The following is an 18,361-nucleotide window of genomic DNA, read 5'->3' on the forward strand; positions in this document are numbered from 1 at the left end:
CCCAAATAAACTTGGGGCCTTTTTTTGTTAGTCACAGGAGGTTGTTCTTTAGGAATCCATTTATACTTTCCTCTTGGAACACCAACCTTCCTATAATAACAGTTTCTAACAGTATGACCAATTGAATCGCAATAAAAACAAGCATTGGTAACGGGTTTGCTTAGATCAATAAATTTCTTAGAATTTATTCTATTACTCTTAGCCTTGTAACATATCCCTTGCCTATTAATAGCTCTACCTTGTGACGTTAAAACAGCTTCTAAATTATCTCTACCAAGAGTAAACTTAGACAACGTGCTAGTCAAGTATTCTATTTTTTCTATATGAGCATTGCAGTTTTGACATTCTTTCTCTACAATTGGAATTTTAGTTTTAACACTGTTAGCAGATTGCAAAGTAGTTTCAAGTTCATTTTTCAGCTTCTCATTTTCATCAACAAGGCTATTAATTCGATATTCAAAGTCTCTTCTTTCAGAGTTTAATCGATTTACCTTGTATTGTAGTTTCATAGCTTCTGCATGTAGTTCTTGATATGTGTCCAGTAGCATGTAATACTTGACTTCAATTGGCTCATTCTCAAAATCACTATCATTGTCTTCAAAACACACAGAACTCGCCATGAAACACAAGTTTGACTCCTCCTCTACACTCTGATCATCATCACTGGATGAATCAGTGTCAACTAATTGGCAAGTGAACCAAATCGTATCAAGTAATATAAAATGGTAAGACCAAGTATCGTTTCCCAAGAGACTCGTGACACCAAACAATCGTATAATAAATTAACTAGTTAAGACTAAAGAAGATTCCATTGAATGAAATTTAATCCAATAAAAGTAAACATAATAATTTGAATGTAAAATTGATCTTTTGAAGCTAAAACAAGAATGAATGAATGGTATTGAGATAAGCAACCAATTTAATGGATTGTCTCATGAAAATCCGTATGAGCATCTGACAACTTTCAATGAGATTTGCAACACTGTAAAGATCAATGGAGTGTCAGATGATGCTATAAAGCTCAGTTTGTTTCCTTTCTCATTGGGAGGCAATGTTAAGTTATGGTTGAATTCTTTTCCGGAAGATAGCTTTACCGAATAGGAAGATGTGGTTGCAAAGTTCTTGAACAAATACTTCCCACAATCTAAAATCAACAAAGGTAAACAGGAAATTTCTTCTTTCAGGAAGGGCATGGAGGAGACGTTAGGACAAGTGTGGGATAGATATAAAAGCTTGTTGAGAAAGATGCCCACACATGGATTTGATGAAGCCATAATAGTCATTCTTTTCCTTAGAGGTCTTGGTTCACAAACCAAATTGATGTTAGATGCCTCAACTGGAGGTAATATCATGTGCAAGACTTCAGAGGAAGCCTATGAATTGATTGACAACATGGCTACTAATGATAATGAGATGCATAATGAAAGAAGAGCTTCATCTCAGTAGAAGGGAGTCCTATAGTTACAATCTCATGATGTTTTGCTTGCACAGAATAAAATTATCACTCAACAATTGGAAAATTTGACAAAGAAACTCTCTCAAATGCATAATGTTTCATAGGTTCAATAGAAACTCTGTGAACTATGTGGTGGTGATCATATCAATGGTCAATGTGTGTTTCCAATAGAGACCCAAGAAGACGTCAACTATATGGGCAATCAATTACGCCAAGGTAATTTCAACCAAGGGTGGAAACCTCACCCAAGTATGGGTCAAGGTCAATTTGTGCAATCTGGGCAAACAGGACAATTTAATAGACCACCGCAACAACAATCACAATGGCAATAGATATCTGCATTATCTGACAGAACTTCAAAGCTTGAAGAAACTTTTCAACAATTTATGCAGGTAATTATCTCCAACCACAAGAGCACTGAAGTTGCTATAAGGAATTTGGAGATGCAGGTGGGCCAACTGGCTAAGAAGTTGGAGGATAAATTTGAGAAGCAATTGGGGCTAATACTGAGGTTAACCCTAAGGAAGAATGTAAAGCTATTGTGAGCATAAGTGATGAGAGAGTAAAGGAGAGAAAAGAAAGAGTTGAGTTGAAAGAAGAAAAAGAAGAGAGAATAGGTGAGGTTGAGAGAAAAAAGAAAGAAAAGAAGAGGGGAGAGAAAAGATTTGAGAAAATTGAAAAGATTCTTCCTTACCCTAAGGAGTGTGAAAAAATTGATAAAGAGAAGCAATATGAGCGTTTTAAGGAGATCTTCAAGCAATTGGAGATTACTATGCCTTGACCGAAGCACTACAGCAAATTCTTGCTTATGCGAAGAACATGAAGAAAGTCCTCAAAAAGAAGAGATATTTAGATGAGGAAACTATTGATGTACAGGGCAATTGCAGTGTTATCTTGCAGAAGTCACTTCCTCCAAAAGTTAAAGATCTAGGAAGTTTTACTATTCCTTGCGTCATAGGAAATGTTGAGATAGGGAAAGCCCTAATTGATATAGGGTTAAACATTAATTTGATGTCCTTATCTGTGCTTGAAAGGATTGGTGGTCTTAAAATGAAGCCTAATAAGGTTACTTTGCAATTGGCGGATGGATCTACCAAAAAGCCTTATGGTTGATTTTGTGGTAATGAAAATGGAGGAAGACATGAAGATTCCTATTATTCTTGGAAGACCATTCATGAAAACGGCCAAAGTAATCATCAATGTGGATGATGGGATGATAGCACTTAAAGACCGAGAAGTGGAGGTGATCTTTAATGTCTTCAATGTGGAGCAGCAGATTCAAGTTAAGAAGAATAGTCATAAAGCTGCATATAAAGATGCACTAATGACTAGGCTTGAAGATGCTAAGCCGGTCAACAAAGGTAAAAAAATTTCTTATCATAGGTTAAGGAGGAAGAAAAAGATGGGAAGATGGTTCATCATGACTCGGTGGATGAACAACTCAAACTTGGCACACCGGTGAGATTCAAGAACAAGTTGTGGGTTGTGAAAGAGTTCAAAGATAATGGAGTAATAGATATTGAAGCTTCGTATTCTAGAAGAGTCAAAAAGGTGGACAGGAAGTTGTTGATGATTTGGTGTGATGAAAGCAAGAGGAACACCAACATAGAAGATTGCACTTGAGCTTTATTGAGTCAAGCTACTGACGTTAAAGAAGCGCTTATTGGGAGGCAACCCAATTTTCTAACATTTTTCTTGTTATTTGTTTCTGTTTTTAGAATAGGTTGTGATGTACTTGGCTAAAACTTATATCTGATGCAATGATTTGATGATGTTGTGTTGTGATGAGTATTGCTTGATGATGCTCTTATAATGAGATGATGCATAAGATGCTGATATGCAGGTGGTTGCTCATAAGATGTGTGAACTGCATGATGTTATGATTGTGATTATGATGTTGAGCATGATGTTTATCTGAATTATCTGAAACTTTGAATTAGCTTGTATGTGAGGTTTTGAGCTCCAAAGTTTGTGTTGTGAATGATTTCTATTCCGTTGAAAGCATGAATGATTTTGCCCAGGTTTCTATGATTGAATCGCTTGCTTGCATGTGTCATATGATCAAGGCCATCTGTTGTTATCCCTTTTTAGCCAATGCATGATTTTAGTCCAACAAAAAGAGAACAATGTGTTCTACCCTTTGAACCTTGAGCCTTAAATCGTGAAATAAAACCCTTCATTGAAAATCTTTACCTTGAGTTAAGTTGAGAATATTTTGTGTGGTATTGATAAAGGTTCAAGTTTAGGGTGGGTTGTTGGGAAAAAGAAAATGAAAAGAATAAGCATTGAGTGAAGTATTGAGCAAATGAAAGCAAAGGAAAAAGAAAAGAAAGAAAGAAAAGCTCAATGCAAGGGAAAGTTGGAAATAAGTGAAATTGAGTTATTGGAAAAAGAGGTTGTGTTTGAAAAAAAAAATTTATGAATGACTCTCTTAACTCAAGGATTTTGTGATCCAGAAAAACCAATGTTGTTCTTACCCCAGCCACATTACAAGCCATGGAAAGTCCTTGTGATGATACTTGTTTGTGAGTGTGTTTGATTGTGGTTAAATGAAAGGAAATTTTGTTTTATGTGACATTAGGATAGTAGAGTGAAGGAGTTACCTCTATATACACCTGTGTGATTGAGTGAAACACTTTGACTGGTGAGGAGTAGTTCCATGAATACATGATTACATTTATGCTTAGTTAATTGATCATTCATGAGAATAGCATTTGTTGGATATTATGTGATTTTTTGAGCACCATGATGAGTTGTTTGAATCAAGGCATGTGTACATCTTGACTGAATTCTTTGTGATGAGCTTATTTCAGTAATTACTTGTCTTGAAAGAAAGAGTTTTGGAATGTGTGAACCATTGTATTGATTGTTTGAAAGCTGAGTTATATCATGTTTGCTTGAGGACAAGCAAAGTCTTAAGTTTGGGGTTGTGATAACGGTTGAAAATACCGTTATTTGATACTTAATTTTGATACTAAAAACACCCTTTATGACTTAGAAACTAGCTTAAAATCATGCTTTTGCTTTAGTTATGAGAATAAGAGAGTTGAAGGTGGAATTATTGGTTTTACGCTTTGTTTTCCTTGTTTTAACAGGAATTAGGATGGTTTGGAAGAAGAGTTGAAGTATCAAGGAGTTGGAACTCAGGAAAAGCTGGAAAATCATCAGAGAGAAGGACCGCAGGTGGCGCCTGAGCGCCCTTTTGGAGGCCCTCAGCGCTGAAGTCTTGCCTTGGCACCTAAGCGCCCTTTTTGTGCCGCTGAGCTCCAGTTAGTACCGCAACTCACGCCTGGGCGCCCTTCCAAGGGCGTTGAGCGCAGATGCTTTCACAGTCACTCCTGGGCACCCTAAGTTTGGACATTGAGCGCCAGTCTCGTGGGCTTGGCCTTTTCATGTGCTCTATTTAAGGATTTGGACATCCTAGGCTTGGTATCTTTTGACAAAAGAGGCGCAAAAACACTCTCTTGGAGGCGGATTGGGAGGCAGAAGCTCTTATCTTCAACTTTTAGGGTTTTTCTATCTCATTCTTTTCCATTATTCATCTAGTTTCACCATGTCTATGGTGAACTAAACTTCAATTGTTGTTGGAGAAACGATGTAATCCTTTGAAACTCTCATTTATTGAAATGATTCTTATTTTAAATGCTTTGTTAATTAATTGTTAGGGTTTTTCCTCTATACTTTATGCTTGCTTTGTTTAACTCATTCATAGCATGATAATTGATTTTGTCGATATGGACACATACGGGAAAATCTAGATCTGGGGAATCTCTCCCAAAAGCAGTATTACCTAGACATAGGGATATGAGAGTTGGTTTCCTTTAAGCTTTTGTGCATTTATAATGCAGAATTAATTGCTAGGGAGACAAGACATTGTAAACTAGTAATTAAGGATAGGCTTTCTTCGTCGAGACATCGGGTCTAAAGTAAATTAGAAAGTGGCATTAACATTAATGAAAAAGACAAATTCATAAATACATGAGAGTAGATAGGATAAGTCGAACCTCCAACAACATAATCATTCCATATTTTGTAATTGATTACAAGTCACAAAATGGCCTACACTTGTTTTAGGAATTCACCTAACTTGGTCATGACACCAACATTTGGTTTGTCCTCCACCATGGACTACCCAAACCTTAGTTTGGAAGCTCTACTCACACTTCAACACTTAAAACATGTCTCATCCATTGAAGAAATATGAAAAAATTATGAAAAATGTCTTTGGTTAGTGGTGTTCCCACAGCTGGGTCCTGCTGAACAAGTTTTTGTACAAAACCATTTTTTTTCTTGTGTAATTGTTTTGCAGGGTTCTTGTAATCGAATACAAGTGTCAGAATACCCTGTACATTCCTGAAATCCAATAAAACTTTTTCAATTCCTCAATCATATTGGACACTTTGTTTTTAACATTCCAAACAACAACTCATTTGACAATGCCAATAGGGAAAGGAATAACACTTCAAATAACATTCACAATAATGAATGTAAATCAAGATCCATCTTCATTAACATTAAAAAAAATGTTACAATACATTGTTTTGTTCATCTATGTACAATGATCTTTTACTTTCTATAACAACTAAATACACAAATCACTCATTTTTCTCCCTATTTGCAGTGTACGGAGTTATAAGGGCTCTACTCTTGTATCGCTTTCTTGATATGATCCTCATAAACCTCTATACAGTCAGTTGGTTGGTGTAAATGCCTCCCGAGCTTACAAAGGGAGTGTTCATGTGGGATTCTTCACGAGGCGTACTGTGTCCACCATCATCTTTATTCCTCTGTTTATTCTTCTCTTCAGCCAACTCTGCCTGTTTCTAATTCTTCAATTAGAGATTCTTGTTCCTCTAAAGTGCGCATAAAACTTTCTCTATGCTTTGTTTGTTTTTAGTTTTTCAGTGTTTGTTGGTCCTCTTTCTTAACCTCTCTAACTTTGCATGAAAATGTCTCCTTGCTTGAAGCACCAACATCATCACCCACCTGAAAATTAACAATAATTAACATAGTATACAAACATTGATTTTAGGCTTAATAGCCTCTTTTGTCCCAAGTTTTGCTCGATTGTGTCAATTTGGTCCTTGATTTTAAAAAAGTGTCAACTTGGTCTTCACTTATTAAATTTTGCATCAAAATTGTCCCCTCCGTTAAATAGAAATAAACGGCGTTAAAGATGGATGCTATGGCAGAAGACGTGACATTTTGTAGATATATTTATGCTGACGTGTCAGAGAATGAGTGCAGAGATGGAATTTAGGAGTGCTTTTGGATACAAAATACCCTTTAAACTTTTTTAATTACAAAATACCCTTTAAACTTTAACCTCCCTAAATCTCCCTGCACCTCTCCACAACTTTTTTAATTACAAAATACCCTTTAAACTTTAACCTTTATTTACTTTAACCTTATGCTCGCCTATGTCGAATTTCATTATGGCTTTGCCTCCGCCAACGTCCTCGTTGCAGCAGTCATCGGACAACGCAGAGTCTCCGCCATCCTCGGAATCGCCATCGTAGCCTTCACAGTCATCGCCTTTACCATCACCATCAACGTTACCACCATCCCTAGAAATCTCTTCTCCTCCACCTACCGTATCTCCGCCGAAAAAATCTCCTCTGCCGGCACCGGAGAATTCCCCTCCTCCACAAACGCTGGTTCATTCACTGCCACCACCAACTCCTTTTACTTCTCCACCACCTACCCCTTCTACTTCTCCACCACCTCCCCTTTCTCTGTCGCCACCTCCGCCAGATCAATCTTCTCCCCCGCCAAAACGTCCTTCGCCTTCTTCGTCACCGAGACTTTCAGCTCCACCACCTTCTCCCACACCTTCTCCCTTCTGCACAACCAAAATCGAAATGGAGGTCGAGGTGTCGAATGCTTCCACTGACTACAGTCGTGATCCATGTCTGGATACTTACAAGATGACCAGAGGTAGAGTCAGGTCTGAGGCGAAATCTGTGGAGGGGTTGGTCTCTATCACGCGAAAGTAAGAAAGAGTCCACGGAGTGTAGAAAATGAGAGTAAGCCTCGTTGTTTTTGTCATAATCAAAGAGGTCTCCTTCATAGTGGAAATAAAAAATGAAGGTCTCTTCTCCATCGGTCGTCGACAGCGGCACCTCAACCACGCTCAAGAACACAACCAGCGTCGTGCAGCAACCATAGCGTCATCCAAAACCCCAATCGAAAAGAGCCCCAAATTGTAGAACCGTAATCACGTAGAAACCATCCCCACCGCAAGAATCTTCATCGCGCATCAACATCATGCCTCCTCAGACCTGCAAAGCAAGAGAACCAAACCAGAACGGATAAATCGCAACACAACCATTTGGAAATTTGGGTTGGCGGGGGCATAAGAAAGAGGGGTTTGGGGGGTGGGGGTGGTGATAGGGTGTGGGAGGCGGAGCGGGGCAGAAGGGGAAGTGAGAGAGGGAGCAAGTGGGATAGATATTCGGTGGAGGAGTGGGACGCCATTGCTGATTATCCATTACTAACTGCAACACTCTTTTTAGAAGAAGAAAAAGATTTGATCTGAGAAATGGGATGTCATTCTTAACTATCACATTAATTATAATTAAAAGTAATTAAAAGAAAAAGATTAATCCAAATTAATTATAATTAAAGGAAATACTAAACACGTCACCACGCATACAATTTAAAAATGTCACGACTTCTGTCAGATCATCCATCCTTAACGCCATTTATTTTTATTTAACGGAAGGGACAATTTTGATGCAAAATTTAATAAGTGAGGACCAAGTTGACACTTTTTTAAAACCAGGGACCAAATTGACATAATCGAGTAAAACCGAGGACAAAAGAGGCTATTAAGCCTTGATTTTATCAACAAAGATCACTGAATATACTACAACATACAAAACTCAAACAACAAACCACATACCACACTCGTCTCCATAACACATCTGATGAAGTTGTCACCCACATTTTTATTCAACCAATGCAATATTCTAGGAAATATCTCTATAGGACCTTCGGGAGGAATGAAATGCTCACAAAACCAAACCTCAAATACATGAAAACACAAAATTTAGTCAAATTACAGGAAGAAGAACGGTGGTGTTCTTGACTTGGGGGTGTCTCAAAGGGTTAGACAGCAGAAGATGGTGTTCTTGCTACTAGTCTTGTTGTTTACTACCTATATTAGATTAGAGAGTTAGAGAGGTGTTTTATATTTTTGACGTGAGGTCTCTATAAAACCTTGTTGTAAAAACCTTGATCTTTATAGTGCATTTTCTTCTTGTGGTTTGAAGGACACTGGATGTAGGCTTGGTCGAACCAGTATAAAAACACAGCGTTTGAATTTTCTGATCCATACTCTCTTTTATTCATTCAATTAAGTTCTTTGCATATTCGATTAAGTTTCCGCTGCATTGTTAATATTTACCTTGTGATTCAAGAAAAGTGTAAAGGCAACACATTTTGTGAAAAAGATTTTATCACCAATTCAACCCTCCCCCCCCCCCCCCCCCCCCCCCCCCCCCCCCCCCCCCCCCCCCCCCCCCCCCCCCGTTTTGGTGTGAGAAATTGAGTCATTCTATTTTAACACTTAGTTATGTGACTTCTCGAAGCACTTTGTCGAGCTCTCTAGATGTCTTGTTGAGTATACACTTAACTAAGCTTTACGAATGTCTTGCAGACCTTTTAACCTCTCCACTGTATAATTATAAATTTTGACATGTATATGTTTTCCTTTGCCACGTCACCTTGCTGCTAACATCGTTTCTGGAAAACTAACACTAAGGACTTGGTTGATGCATATTAACAAATTTAAGGACGAAATTGAAACTTTTTAAAAAGTGGGGTCCGAGTTGACACATTGTCCCCAAAGTGGGACCATCCAAGTAAATAAGCTCAAATACTAATAATGATGTCATGTGTGAGGATTTGAGAAGAAGTGAAAGATAGAGGACGAAAACTTCGTTTGGAGATTACTTTTATACTTATCTAGTTGAAAAGGATCCAACAAGTTTTTCAGAACTTGTTATTTCTCCTGATGCAACACATTGGGATAAGGTCATTATGATTGAAATTGAATCAATTAAGAAAAGTAATACTTGTACCTTAATAGATTTGCCAAAAAAAAAAGCGAAACTCATTGGTTTTAAGTGAATCTTTAAGAAAAAATATCATTCTGATGGATCCATAGAGAAGTATAAGGCAATATTAGTAGCAAAAGGTTCTACCCGAAAACTCAACATAGATTACTTTGATACTTTTTCCCCTTTGATTAGGATTTCCTCTATTCAGGTATTGTTAGCTCTATATTCATAAACTAGTGATACACCAAATAGATGTTAAAACCACTTTTCTAAATTGTGAGTTAGAGGAAGAAATTTATATGACTCAACCTAGAGGAAGTGTCCTACAAGTATTTAAGGGTGTGACCTTAATCGCTTCATCTCCGAATTGGTTGTCACGAATCATGGAAGACACCTAAATTTCTCAACAACTCCACCTTTTCACAATTCATGCACAAAAGTTTTATCTTATCCTCCTAACGTGTAAATCTATTGTGTTGCATAGATTTAATCGCAAGGGTCTTTTTAACCGTACAGATCTTACCCAATTTCAACCTTAAGGATCGCAACAACTAATATTAAACGTTGTGTTTCTTCTCCACAAGTCAAAGAAATGAGCGGTTCCTTCGTGGGTTTATAAACAGGAGCTCATACTTTCCTCGAAGAAACACCACACATTTTTTTCTTTCCTTTACATCTCTCTGATTCTCTTTCTCTCTCCTTATTAAATCCTAAGTTATTTACTCTTTAAGATAATTTATTGCTAGTTTTTTAGTTTCTTAGAAAATTCGAGAAGTTCATGTTATATATGGGTTATTTTCTTTCCTTTTCATCTTCTCTCTCATTCTCTTTTTGTCTCCTTACTAAATCCTAGGTTATTTACTATTTAAGATATTTTTTTGTTAATTTTTTAGTTTATCAAAAAATCCAAGAAGTTCATGATATATCCTAAAGCAACACATCGTAGGTAGGACACGCTTCAAAAAATATAATTTATTTATGCTTTTTATTAACATTTACAACACTCAGTGAATGTCTAATAGACCTAATGATCAAGTATATTGGTCAAGTTATATTTAATCTAATCAACAAAGTGAATTTAACTTAGGCTTGATCCAATTTAAATGGGATTTGAGAAAAAATTCAAATTTAATTAATTTAATCAATATGAATTATTGGTCCAATCTAGATAAATTAGAATTAGACTATATTTTGAAAAAATTAATTTATGTCCCGTAAACAAATGTGCAACAAGCGAACACGTATTATATGGGTGACAAATGAATTTCAAGTAAATCAACCCATATAATTCATATTTAGATTAAATTGTCTTTTTGTTTTCTTCCTCATTTCCATAATCTTTAAAATGATTATTATATCTTTATTATTATATTCTTTCTATCATCATGGAATATTTAAATAGTGATTTCTAATTATGTATTACATAATAATGGTATGAGAAAATTCAGATAAATAATCCATCTATTTCTTCGTAAAGCTGAGGTATGGTGTCGATAATGTTGTTAATAAGATTCCTTATTTATGATTTATGCTGTATTTATGTCTTGGTGTCTTCGTAACGCTGAGGTATTAGAAATTCACCTCTATATAAAGAGTATATAAACAACTAGCATTTGGTGACTAGATGTTTTGGAATAAAGGTTGAGAAAAGTTGTGGGTTTATTTTATGACATTTTAAAATTATAAAGTTGATTTGAAAGATTTAAAAAAAAATGAAAGAAGTTGTGGATTCTAACAAAACACTAAGAACTAAATTTAAAGTCTAACTCTTACAAAAGGAGATATTTTAATCCTTAACATGTGAAGGGCAAGTAGTAATCACGAAACAAATGGCTATTGTGAAAATAACATTAGCTTCTTTCTTCATCTATTCAAAATTGTCATTTTATAATGTAGTTTCACACAAATACTTTTCCAAAGGCACACCTAATGATTTATCATTCGAAATTGAATTGTTCAGTAAAAGTGGGATAAACTATAAAATCACTTAACATAACTTACACTCTCGCGGACATATATGGCATATTTTTCTTGAATGTCCCGTAATTTTTAATCATAACAATGTTCTAAAACGAATCTTCAAATACTAAAATATCAAATTTATCAGAATTGCATAATAATTTTAATACGAATTTTCATTATTTTTCATCAACTTCTTATATAGAGATTATTCCTTTGCTAAATTACATCAATTTTTTAATATTAATTTCTATTTTTATAAATTATTTTAATCCATAAATTGTCAAAATAACAAATTAAATAAAAATATTAATTGACGTTGTTAACATAATGTTCACAATAAATGAAAATTTGACAGATGACAAACACGTTAACACGATGAATGTTTAAAAAATATTTTTTAAGTACATATAATTTATATTACAAATTCTGGATTGCATTTCAATTTCAATTGATCCTTTCTAGAACATTTGTGATCCAAGCCAACAAACATAGCCTTTTTCTCCTCTCTAATTTACTTCTTCTCTTATTGTTATATCAATTATAATGCTTTGTTTGGTTTCTAAGAGACTCTGTAAACTGCTTTTCATCAAGGATCCACAGGGAATTTGGGAACCCCTCAACTCTACCAGTAAAAAATGCCTTAGTTTTTTTCGAAAGTGCATCAATATGAATTGAATTCACAATAATTTTAGTTAACTTCAACATAACCTTTTTAACATAAATCTATTACTTTCATATTACAAGTAATTTAAACAAAACAAAAGATTTGGAAATTACAGGGAAGGTTTGAAAAGAACACCAACACGTACCAAAGTTGGTGGAAGATGATTTCTCTAGCTCCTTGTTATAAAAAACCTGTTCTGCTATTTTCAATCTAGTCCAGCCTTGAAACACGCATCTAAAAAGCTGCAACTTTGGAATACCGGAATAAAATTTTCTCACAAACAAAAAGTTTCAAAACTGGACTGATTATAGAAATCAGCTCGAAACATATTCTTTTCAAACCGGTTCAGAAACAGTCCCACGCCTATAACTAAAATGTTCAAAGGTAAAATTACAGTTAGAATTAATGTCAGGATACTATACTAAAATTCATATCCAAGAAAAATACAATTTGGTGAACAATGTACCAAATTTGAAAAAGGAGGCTCGAAAATGAAATGAAAATCTTCTTTCATTTTTTCTGGAGGACTGGGATAACTCAATCTTGAGGAGTAGCCCCGTTTGTTGAGTCCATAGGCTCAGCTTCAACTGACTCATCTACCTTGTCCCCTTTCTTACCTATGCAAACAACCAAGCACTCTTATTTGTTGAGCCATTCAAAACAAGGAACATTAAAACCTTAGAAAGGTAAATTTTCTGTTCAATAACATAAAAGCAGGAGGCAAAACAACGTATAATAGAACAGCAACATGCCCTTCCCACCTACCTTTTTTCTTCTTTCCACCACCTTTCTTCTTTGTTTTCGTGCCCAAGGCTAGCCAGGCCTTGATATCAGGATCATCAATTGATTTTGTAGGCTGCATTTCTTGGAGTGGATGAGATGTGACTCGATCAGACCCATTTGGCATTAACAAGACTGTGAATTTGATGTGTGCGACATAATCACCTGAAAAACAAACAAAATAATGCATGGCAAGGCTTAAATAAATGACAACTTGGTTATTTAGTTATGGTACTAGCCAAAGGAATTTTACCAGGCTTTTCGTGCAGAACAGGATATGGCTGCAAGAGTTCATGGTTGACACATTCAACTAAACCCAGACGAGCTCTTTTCTCTTCCAAAGCTCTATTAAAATACAAATGAACTTTTAAGACAAACGAAGAGAATCAGAATTAGAACAACAGAGACAGTATTAAACATTGAAAGTAGCCGGGTTACCTAGCAGAGAATGGCATGATTGGAAACTTTTGACTTATCTCACTAAAAATAAACCTAGAAGCTTTCATCTTCAGATGATAACTCTTGTCAACAGCCCTCTTGTAAATAGTTGTCTGCTTCTCATCCAATAACTTAGGCTACAAGAGAAAAAAAAATTACTTTATCAAGCATTTGATGTATCTTACTGGGTAACATGTTGATATAGTTATGCTACCTTGCCATCCCCTGTGCTTGTTACTATATCTATAGCATAAACTTCATTCTCCTCAAACTCTGCTTCTTCAACCCTTGTGTCCGGATTAAACAAACTAAGCACAACTTTATTCCCATCAATAACAAACTGCTTCATTTGGTGACTAAGAACACCTTCAACAATTTTACAGTCATAGGCAGCAGCAACCTTTTGAATTGCTTCAGTAACATCCTTGTTCTGTAAAAAATGAAGATCATTGATGTGCTCACATTAATTTCAATATTTTGCTAGTTAAAATAGCCAATAATTCTCACAATAATAGGAAATCAGTATTCCAAGCTTACTTTAAACTAGGCAACAGGGAGAAGAGGAAATCAATATCCTTTTAATCATTATAGTAAAGTTTTCCTTAGTCTAAAGGTTTTTATAAATGGTATGCATTCAATCCACACAAAACTGTTGCGCACTTTTATAGTTCTGCAATAGAAGTGAAAAGTATTGGTTTTAAAAGAGACTTATGTTGGCCATAATAGACATGAGAACTGACTACTTAAACGAGCACAAGTGTGAAACCATTTTTAGCCAACTCTAATATCAGCAACAGGGAAAAGAGGAAGTCAATATGGTACTGATCACCTCGGCAAAGTTGCCTTTAGTATAGTTTTAAACATTTGCAACAAATACACACAGAAATGACTAAAAAGAGAGGCAAATAATAGTTACATTGAAAAAGTATACTATAGGATTACACTCAGGTAAAAGATACGTAATGGTTTTAACAGAATTATGTTGGCTACAAAGTGTGCTGACTATATAAATCAGCACAACTATAAAACTATTATCAGCCAACTCTAGTATCAGCAACAGGGAAAAGAGGAAACCAATATGGTAATGATCACCTCGGCAAAGTTGCCTTTAGTATAGTTTTAAACATTTGCAACAAATACACACAGAAATGACTAAAAAGAGAGGCAAATAATAGTTACATTGAAAAAGTATACTATAGGATTACACTCGGGTAAAAGATACGTAATGGTTTTAACAGAATTATGTTGGCTACAAAGTGTGCTGACTATATAAATCAGCACAACTATAAAACTATTTTCAGCCAACTCTAGTATCAGCAACAGGGAAAAGAGGAAACCAATATGGTAATGATCACCTCGGCAAAGTTGCCTTTAGTATAGTTTTAAACATTTGCAACAAATACACACAGAAATGACTAAAAAGAGAGGCAAATAATAGTTACATTGAAAAAGTATACTATAGGATTACACTCAGGTAAAAGATACGTAATGGTTTTAACAGAATTATGTTGGCTACAAAGTGTGCTGACTATATAAATCAGCACAACTATAAAACTATTTTCAGCCAATTCTAGTATCAGCAACAGGGAAAAGAGGAAACCAATATGGTAATGATCACCTCGGCAAAGTTGCCTTTAGTATAGTTTTAAACATTTGCAACAAATACACACAGAAATGACTAAAAAGAGAGGCAAATAATAGTTACATTGAAAAAGTATACTATAGGATTACACTCAGGTAAAAGATACGTAATGGTTTTAACAGAATTATGTTGGCTACAAAGTGTGCTGACTATATAAATCAGCACAACTATAAAACTATTTTCAGCCAATTCTAGTATCAGCAACAGGGAAAAGAGGAAACCAATATGGTAATGATCACCTCGGCAAAGTTGCCTTAATTATACACATTTGATACAAATATCAAAATCAGAGCATAGACTGGAAAGGCTAAAAAGCGAAGCAAACTACAGTAACATCATCAGAAAATATATTAAGGGATGATCAGACAAGTAAAGAATAAGTAATGTATGTTGGCTATAATAAACAAGTGCACCGACAGTATAGATCAGCACAACCATGAAACAATTTTCAGCCAATTCTAGTATCAGAAACAGGGAAAAGAAGAAACCAATATGGAACCGATCACCTCAGCAAAGTTGCCTTTAATATAACCTTAAAAACTTTATACAAATATCAGAATGTAAGCAAAGATTGTCAAGTCTAAAAAGAGAGGCATATAGCAGTAACATGTTACGTATATGGAATACATACAAGTAAAGAACAAGTACTAAGTAATGAATTTAGTACATAGTATGTTGGCTATACTAGACAAGCGCACTGACTGAATACATCAGTACAGCCATGAAAAAAATTTAGCCAATTCTAGTATCAGCAACAGGGAAAAGAGGAAACCAATATGGTACTGATTGCCTCGGCAAAGTTGCTTTTGTTATAATTAATTTGCTACAAATGTTAAATTCCACATATACAGTCATGAATCTAAATAAAGAGACAATTACAGTACTGTTAGAAGTATATGAAGAGATTATGAGGTAAAGGATACCGCAAACCTTTAATATATAATCATAGTCAACAACCAAAAATGCCCCCAAAAACTTGAGAAAAAGTCATATTACACGTAAAAATGAAACAACCCTCATGGTACATATATAGAATAGAGAACGAACGATTCTCCCTATCAGTGTAACTATGACAAAAAGAGGCATCATTGGAGTTAAACCATAGCCTATGATTTCTTCATCTTGTAGAGATCAGTTCATAAATTCACAATCCAATGTTATTATGGATCATAACAAGATAGTTGTACAGCGGATTTGGAAAGAAAAATCAAATTTATAGTTTTTGCAAAATTCATCAGAATAAAAATTAATTTATAAGGCAAACAAGTATTTGACGACAGTGCATGATAACATCCAACAAGAAGGTAAAATAACACAATGGAATAGAAAATCAACAATTCTCTGTCAGTGTAACTATGACAGAAACAGGCTTCATTGGAGTTCATCCATAGCCTATGATTTCTTCATCATACAGAGAAAAATTGATCAAATTACAATATAACATAAACCACGTTAGGATAATTTTAAGAGAACATGGTAAACTGGAAAGAAATCAGAGAGATATAAACCAATTTCAATCAGAACAAAATTAAATCAAGTCTTTGGAAGAAAAACCATAAATGACCTCTATCAGTGTAACTATGACAATTAAGCTTCATCGGAGTTAATCCATAGCTCAAGACAGTTTGCATCATTTAGAGATCAAAATCAACAAGGCACATAACAGAGCAATGAAATTCCTTCAAATAATACACATGAACCAAACAAATTTCTCTCCAACTTTAATGCTAACATGACACTTGAATTTACAACCATCAACGACAGGCACACTCAAGAAAGGCAATATGTAGTAAAATCCAAATCAACTCATTACAAAGATGCAACTACAATAAAAACTAGTTACAATTGATCACCTTCTTTCCTGGCCTGACAAGCCTCAAGGCCACCTCTGCAGCAGTATTTGCAGCAGCAATGACATCTGCTGCCCTTCCTGTGATAGGACCTTCCTGAAGTACATGGGTGTGAGCCACAGCAGCAATGAAACCATCTATATGACAAGCCATATCACTGCACCAACCAAAGAAATAAACATTAACTTCTAAGTAATAACAAAAACCACAGACTCCATTTTCCCGCCACACATCACAAATTCATGATCTGAATATCTTACATTTTCAATATATCACCTTCTTCGAACACTGCCTCATCACTGGCTAGTGGAGAGAAATGGCAGACTACATTGTTTACTGATATACATGTAGGAAAAGCAACTCCTCTCTCAATCTTCCTCTTCACATTCTTGTACACATTTCCAGTTTGCCTAGACAAGGAACAACAACTATTAGCAAAATTCTACAAGTATAAAAAGAAATGAAAAACAAAAAATAAGAGATAACATGTACACAGGTTAAAATAGAAATAAATATAAGCTTACTCTCTAATATATGAATCCCCTTTCTCACAAATATCCACAATCTTGGTCTTAGGTTTACATTCCGAAATAACAAGCTTCAAGGCCTCTGTAAATCGAAGAGGAATACAGAAACAAAACATCAAAATTTAAGAAAAACAGGAAATGTAAGCCGACTTCCCAAAAGAAAATTGTGTCCAATGTAAGCAACACCAAGACCCTAGAAAGAATTTTACAAACCAAAGATATTAAAAAGTGTGAGGAACATACTGTTAACGATCTCAGCAGCTGTCTTGTATTTGGTGACCACTTCGGCAGAAGAAAGATCCAACTCCTTCTCCTCCCTTTCCTCGTCGGACATGGCGGCACAACTCTGTGGCCCCTCTGTGTGTAACCACTGGAACACCCAAATGAAACGGGAAAAAACAATAAAGAAAACAAAAGATAAATCCAATTGGGTCGTGAAAGAGAATAAAATCGAAGAAAGAACGAATATCCAGATGAAAAGTTGGAAAATTGATTGAATTTGAAGTAACTCACAGTGAAGAGGGTTGAAGATGACAAAGTGCTGAAGAATGAGTGAATAAGTTAAGGGTTTTTGGAATGGAAATGGAAAAGGGGATGTGTTGCTAAGACAAATGGAGGGTGGCTTAGTGGAACTAGGGTTACACCCTGAGGTTGCTTTGGCTTAAATAGGATTTTTCACTTTCATTGCAACAATACAAGCTTCGTTCGAGTAGGGTTTTTCTTACACACTATATATCTTCTATTATTGTTTTTTTTATTTGTCTATATTAATTAACAACAAATACATTGTTCTACTTATTTATTTTATTGATATATTTTCTAAATTTTCTTACAGTTTCATTTTGAAATTATAATTGCTTATTTATTTATCTATAATTTATAATATAAAAAATAAAGATGATATATTTTTCTAACTATTTTTTTTCCTGACCATCTTACTTTCATTTTACCTTTAATAAATAAAAATTATATTTTAGTT

The 18,361-nt window shown here is 35.1% G+C and overlaps 1 protein-coding gene across 1 annotated transcript; it reads right to left on the reverse strand.

The window, feature by feature from the left end:
• Positions 1–12,450: 12,450 nt before the first annotated feature.
• LOC108320405 (ERBB-3 BINDING PROTEIN 1) lies at positions 12,451–18,084 on the reverse strand. Its single transcript, XM_017551816.2, has 10 exons — positions 17,896–18,084; positions 17,626–17,752; positions 17,380–17,464; positions 17,116–17,265; positions 16,859–17,012; positions 13,578–13,793; positions 13,364–13,500; positions 13,179–13,270; positions 12,911–13,090; positions 12,451–12,762 (listed from the first exon to the last, which is right to left on the reverse strand). Exons 2-10 carry the CDS (start codon positions 17,714–17,716, stop codon positions 12,683–12,685), a joined length of 1,185 nt encoding a protein of 394 aa, XP_017407305.1. The 5' UTR covers positions 17,717–17,752; positions 17,896–18,084; the 3' UTR covers positions 12,451–12,682.
• Between the last annotated feature and the right edge of the window lie 277 nt (positions 18,085–18,361).

This window comes from Vigna angularis, chromosome 2, assembly GCF_016808095.1.
Source record: "Vigna angularis cultivar LongXiaoDou No.4 chromosome 2, ASM1680809v1, whole genome shotgun sequence".
Classification (NCBI taxonomy): domain Eukaryota; kingdom Viridiplantae; phylum Streptophyta; class Magnoliopsida; order Fabales; family Fabaceae; genus Vigna; species Vigna angularis.

Bases quoted from the DNA above. Each gene is read 5' to 3' on its own strand.
- LOC108320405 (XM_017551816.2), bottom strand. From the start codon at position 17,716: ATGTCCGACGAGGAAAGGGAGGAGAAGGAGTTGGATCTTTCTTCTGCC. The intron at 13,794-16,858 runs GTGATCAATTGT...CATTTTTTACAG, and splicing joins TTGTCAGGCCAGGAAAGAAG to AACAAGGATGTTACTGAAGC. The intron at 13,501-13,577 runs GTAGCATAACTA...TTTCTCTTGTAG, and splicing joins CAAGCACAGGGGATGGCAAG to CCTAAGTTATTGGATGAGAA.